This window comes from Octopus bimaculoides, chromosome 7 (assembly GCF_001194135.2).
Source record: "Octopus bimaculoides isolate UCB-OBI-ISO-001 chromosome 7, ASM119413v2, whole genome shotgun sequence".
Lineage (NCBI taxonomy): Eukaryota > Metazoa > Mollusca > Cephalopoda > Octopoda > Octopodidae > Octopus > Octopus bimaculoides.
The window spans coordinates 89,857,978-89,864,283 of NC_068987.1; the positions used below are offsets into that span (position 1 = coordinate 89,857,978).

General features: G+C 38.8%; 1 protein-coding gene across 1 annotated transcript in view; it reads right to left on the bottom strand.

Moving 5' to 3' along the window:
• Nucleotides 1-241: 241 nt before the first annotated feature.
• The window catches only part of LOC106872791 (uncharacterized), a 30,403-nt gene continuing 24,338 nt past the window's right edge, over nt 242-6,306 (bottom strand). Inside the window, exons 8-10 of the mRNA XM_052969458.1 lie at nt 5,279-5,449; nt 3,215-3,454; nt 242-441 (exon numbers count right to left, since the gene is read on the bottom strand). Of these exons, the coding sequence (XP_052825418.1) occupies nt 242-441; nt 3,215-3,454; nt 5,279-5,449 (611 nt within the window). The remainder of the gene's footprint in view (nt 442-3,214; nt 3,455-5,278; nt 5,450-6,306) is intronic.

The window sequence follows — 6,306 nt, forward strand, 5'->3', positions numbered from 1 at the left end:
TATATATATATATATATGCGTATGTATATGTTTGTGTGTCTGTGTTTGTCCTCAACATCGCTTGACAACCGATGCTAGTATTTTTCGTCCCCGTAACTTAGCGGTTTGGCAAAAGAACCGATAGAATAAGTACTAAGCTTACATCCTGGGGTCTATTTGCTCGACTAAAGGTGGTGCTCCATCATGGCCACAGTAAAATGACTAAAACAAGTAAAAGAGTAAAAAAGTATGTATTATATATTTACGTGTCTGTAACTTGGACATTCTGTGCGTCAACATCGGATGAAAGATAAACAATTGGAATTGCATTGGCGTCTCTAGTTATAATTAAAGAAGAATTGTCAATCACGGCCAGGAAATTCTTCACGTTCAGTGTTACAGTGTATTCAGTTCCGATCTGTAAATCACTGGAGTTGAGCATTATTGAGTCCTTTGTGTTATCTGCAAAAGTTCAAACATGTATCACCTTACAATAACCTCCACGAATAAAAGCTTCTTAATAACACATCATTTTAAAAGTCACTAAATTAAGTCAAATATCTTGGGTAAACACATCTCATGACTCCACCTCATCTGGTTTTGCATTGTTTATCTAATGGCGAAAATTCTCAGAGCTGTCACATTAAAATAAAAATTTGAGCAAGTTTTAGTAAGTGACTTAACTTGAGATCGTGTTGAACCTGAAGCACTTACGGCATTGAACAGTCAAAAGAGTTCCTTCAAATACATATTCACCGTTATATTGTCTCAATGTGTCACAACGTTGACCACGCGGTTCCACTCCCGGATCGCAGCTGTTTCACTTCCCAAGCATGTTCACTTGAAATTTGATAATGATGCTAAATACACAGCATCTTCCTATTTATTGGTTTCAAATATTGGCACAGGGTCAATAATTTGGGGATAGAGGTTTAGTCGATTACATCGTTCCACTGCTCAACTGGTACTTACTTTATCGACCCCAAAAGAGATGACAGGCAAAGTCAACTTCGGCGGAATTTGAACTCAGAACGTAAAGACGGACGAAATACTGGTAAACATTTTTTTCCCGGCGTGCTAACGATTCTGCCAGCTCGCCGTTTTGATCTTATCTATCGACGTTGTTTATGCCGGGCTCTGTATTCTGTTGTATTTAAGAGAGATGCTGCTGGCCTGGTTAATAGTTTCTAGAACCTAGATTGAAAAAGACACAGTTCGTATCACATCACCTTCGTTGCGCTAATGCTATGTCCCCCGCTAAAAGTAACCTCTTAAATGATTAAAAAACAGCCATTATCTCATGTCATGGTGCAGCTCACACTGTACACGGTGGGGACTTACATAATATAATAGATGAGTAATCAGTCTTACTATTGATATAGGTTGTGGAGGAGCATGGACTCCGTAAAAAAAGCCTCACTTTAGGTATTTAACATGAAGATATATAATTAATAACCGTTTCATTATGGAATACTAGGAGTGGCTGTGTGGAAAGTAGCTTGCTTACCAACCACATGGTTCCGGGTTCAGTCTCACTGCGTGACACCTTGGGCAAGTGTCTTCTACTATAGCCTCGGGCCAACCAAAGCCTTGTGAGTGGATTTGGTAGACGGAAACTGAAAGAAGCCTGTCGTATATATGTGTATATATATATGTATGTGTGTTTGTGTGTCTGTGTTTGTCCCCCCACCATCGCTTGACAACCGATGCTGGTGTGTTTACGTCCCCGTAACTTAGCGGTTCGGCAAAAAGATACCGATAGAATAAGTACTAGGCTTACAAAGAATAAGTCCTGGGGTCGATTTGCTCGACTAAAGGTGGTGCTCCAGCATGGCCGCAGTCAAATGACTGAAACAATTAAAAGAGTAAAAGAGAGTATCGGTGAGCTGGTAAAATCATTAACGAGTATGACAAAATGGTAAACGGCATTTTTTCCGCTTCTTTATCTGCTGGGTTCAGATTCCACCGAGATCGTCTTTGCTTTACATCCTTTCAGGGACGATAAAATGAATACCAGTTGACCTCTGAGGTCGATGCAGACAACTTACCCACTCCATTAAAATTCTGGTTTGGTACCAATTTTTTTTATATCACTATTACTACCTCCGTTTGAGGCGGCGAGCTGGCAGAGTCGTTAGGACGCCGGTCAAAACGCTTCGTGGTATTTCGTCCGTCATTACTTTCTGAGTTCAAATTCCACTGAGATCGATTTTGCCTTTCATCCTTTAAGGTTTGATAAAACAAGTACCAGTCAAATACTGGGGTTGATGAAATCCACTAACCCCTTCCCCTAAGATTTCAGGCCTTGTGCCTATAACAGAAAGGGTTATTACTATCCCTCGTTCTATATTTATCCTTTACTTCAAGTATGATGTCAATAATTGCTTCGGGGCAACAACCCCGATGGCGATGGCACCACCACTAGTAAAAGTGGTGGTGGTGGTGGTGGCACTGGCCTTCGTTGCGATAAGGAATTATAAAGCGACCTTTCTATATGTTCACCTTATGTATGTCACACGTGCAGGCTGAAATTACATGGCCGTTGTACACTATATATACGCCATGTACACTGCATAGTTAGCATTCATGTTTCTAGATAAATGGATGTATATACATGTACAATAGTGAAAGTTGCATACATAGGATTTCCTATGTAAACAACTTCTATATTTCTTTTACAGAAATCTACACGTTAACAAAATATGCACCATTACATGTATAGACATATGTACTGTATGCATATGCTTGGACGTAACTGTAAAGTGTCGTAGTATCATTAAAAGGCAAAAAAGTATGAAAGATTAAAATTAGATAGATAGATAGAAAGACAGATAGATACAGATAATGTGTTTGTGTGTGAGTGTGTATACACAGAGAGGGGGAGGAAGGGCAGGAGAGAGGAAGGGAGAAAGAGAGGGGGAGAGAGAGAAGGTGAGGGAGAGAGAGAGAGGAGGAGGGAGAGTGGCGGAGAGATTGCTATATACTTCATAAGTTTTATTATCGCAAAAATTATGAACAGGAAAGTGAAAGGGTAAGAGCTGAGAAATAATGTCCTTGTAAGTCATGTAAGGAAGAAAATACAACGAATCGTATAAAACGAATCGTATAAAATAATACAAGAAGGAGGCTGACGTGAGAATGTATAAGATTTAGGTTTTTATATTTTAGAAGACATAGAATAACAGAGGTGAAAAGGAAAGGATAGGAACAGACGTCAACTATTTGATAGACTCACCTACTATTGTTATGTTAGGAATGGTCCATTCGTATGTTAACTGCCTACCGCCGCTTCCTCGACTCTTCGTACCCGTATACTGCACGAAACCGCAGTTGGGTATTTCTGAGGGACCTTCGATTACCGATTCCACAGAGACTGGTTGATCAGGTCTGCCTACTACTATAGTACTTTCAATAGCAATGGCATAACTCTGGCCTTTGGCTTTCACTGCATTGTTTGCAAAAGTCAAATAAGAACCTGAAAAAAGAATATTACTGAAGATTTCAAAACAGAAAGTTACAATACTTGTGCCTCTACCAAAAGCATTGGCTTCACCAGTAACTATTTGTTTTGTATTTTCCATATCAGCATAACACTGCGAAAGAATATTTTGTGAATATGTTAGTTTAGGGGTCATTGACACTACCTTCGGTCTCTCTCACTATTCTGACATTTAAAAAAAATAGTTTTACTTCATTGTTTTTGTTTTAACAGATTATATCAGACTCTGTCATCGCTTCGACGAATGAGGATTCAGTGGGACACAGCTGCACAGTGTTCCCAGTTTAATGTTTTGCCGTGTCGTTTCATGTGAGAATACAGACCTGTTCACGATCTGCAGTCCCTGCTACAGATGTGGCAGTGGTGGTCACCATCATCTAGGAAGGTTAGATTGGACACAATTCTACCCTGGTCTCTTTTCCTCTTAAGGGTGTTGATACTGGCTACCTCAAAGTCGGTGATGGTATGGTAGCAAGAGCTTCTCCATTGGACTCTATTCAGTGCTTTCGATTTCCATGTCTTCAGGTTTCAAGTAGGTCTTTAAAGTGTTCTCATAGCGGAACAATGGGCGTCCTTGGTGCCTGGTACCAGAGCAAAGTTGATCACAGGTGTGGGCTTTGGACATTAAGCTATTGTTAAATGGGAATTAATTGTTGTTATTGTTAGAGATGTGGTACGAACAAAGTCAAGGTGTCAACTATCAGCGATGTAATAGTAACAAAGGATAAAAAGTTATTTATAACGAACACAGTGGAGGAAAAGTAAATTTCCTGTGACCCTAACCAGAAAACCGGGTTCAATTCATGCTCGAATCTGCTTCTCGTTAGTTGAGCCCGGATTGCTAAAAACTAAAACAATCATTTTTTTGTTAGTGATATTCATGTTCAAAGTAACCGGAATCGGTTCCCGTTTCTTATTGGTTCGCACGCCATGGATGTAAAAGTGTTCATCTTGTCAACACTGGAAGTGAAAGTATTTTCCTTCGTTGAAAAATTGAAAAAATTTTCTTTCTTTCCAGAAAATGAAACTAGGAAAGAACGAGTAAGTATTGACGATTAGAGGCCTGCAAAATATTGGTTGTAGAGTACCAACTGTCGAGTACTGACTGTCGAGTACTGACTGTCAAGTACTGACTGTCGAGTACTGATTGTACGGTGCTGGTTGTAGGGTACCGACTGTAGAGTACCGATCGTAGAGCACGCGCTGCAGAGTACAGATTGTAGAGTACCGTCTATAGAGTGCTGATTGAACTGTAGAATACCGATTGTAGGCTACTGTCTGTAGACTACTGGTTAAAGAGTACCGGCTATAGAGTAAAATCTAGAGTACCGGTTGCAGAGTACTGATTAGTTACTATAAAGGATCCAATATGACAAAAGAATGTTGTACCGAAGTGGGATTATGCAAAAGGAAGAAATAAAGGCAATATTCGACTTTTATACACAATTAAACTGATATTTAATTAAATTGATGCGGTTTTGTGCCTTTCCAACGATGAATTTAAATAATTATTAAAAGCTATTAGATTCATTTATCCCTTTTATTAAAAGAAACAAAACATTCACTTCTTGCCCAATAAAATGCTTTCATTGTTTTCATTAAGGAAAACACTTTCGCTTTTCGCCCCGAAAAACACTTTCTCCTGCTCCTGTTGCTATTACTTTTTTCTTTTGTTTGTATTGCAAAATATTTTTACTTTTCTATTTCAATGAAGCATAACATACGAACACATGCCGTGACAAGCAGAAAAATATCAGTAATTATTTGATATATAGAAGCATTGGTCTTTCGAAATCTTACCTAGAATTACGAGATCATTTCCTTTGCCTACCGTTATGATCAATGTCGAATCAGAATACCAGTTACAAGCAGCTTCGTTACCAAGTTGAGTTGTGCTTGTAAAAATTTTATCACATGTCAGGATTGCAGCAGTTTCAATCGGTCGGTCGAACTTTACCTCAACAACAGCTCCTAACAAACAAGAAATCAATTATATTGGGATAAACTTTTACATTTAAATAGAAAACAAAAACAATTTGATGTCCATTCTTATTTCTCTAACACTTCTATTTCGTCTCCCCGTATTCGGGGCCACAAAACTAAGCATCAACTCCGCCTATCGTCCCTCTTTATTTTCTGATTTACAGATCGGACACAAGCTTCCATATGCCTTTAACTGGCCATAGGAGCACACACCAGGCCATGCATCGACAAGGATTTCTTCTAACTGTTCCTGTGATGGTATATGGGACCGTACGAGTTCAAATCCTGGTACAGACATAAGCAACTATTGCCCTTTAATATCTTGTGCTTGTGTTAAAAGCCATCACTATTGCTATAATGTGTGTTGTTGCATACACACAGTTGTACCTATTCTACAAAGAATTATTCTTGTTGTTGATATTGTTGCAGTGATCAGATAGTGCGAATTGTGGCTAGTCTACATGGCGGGATAAGCTTTTGACTTACTATATGCGAAGATACAACTGTCATATCTTGAAAGTTCTTTTTATTGAACGTAAATATCTTGCATATTATAAGCCTGAAGAATTTCTCAGTGATTCAAAATGGTAAATATTGGAGAACTGGTAGCATATTTAATATCTTTTTTTTTCGAAAATTCTATATTAAATGCATTGTTGATTCTTTATTTTTTACTTTTACTTATTTCAATTATTGAACTGCGGCCAAGATGGGGCATCGCATTGAAGGGCTCAATCGAAGAAATCGGTGGTACTTAGTCTATGGGTATCTTTAAACGAACCAAAGCCGGCTGTCCAGCGGTGAGGGAGCACACATATACATAGACGCATACGATGGGCTTCCAC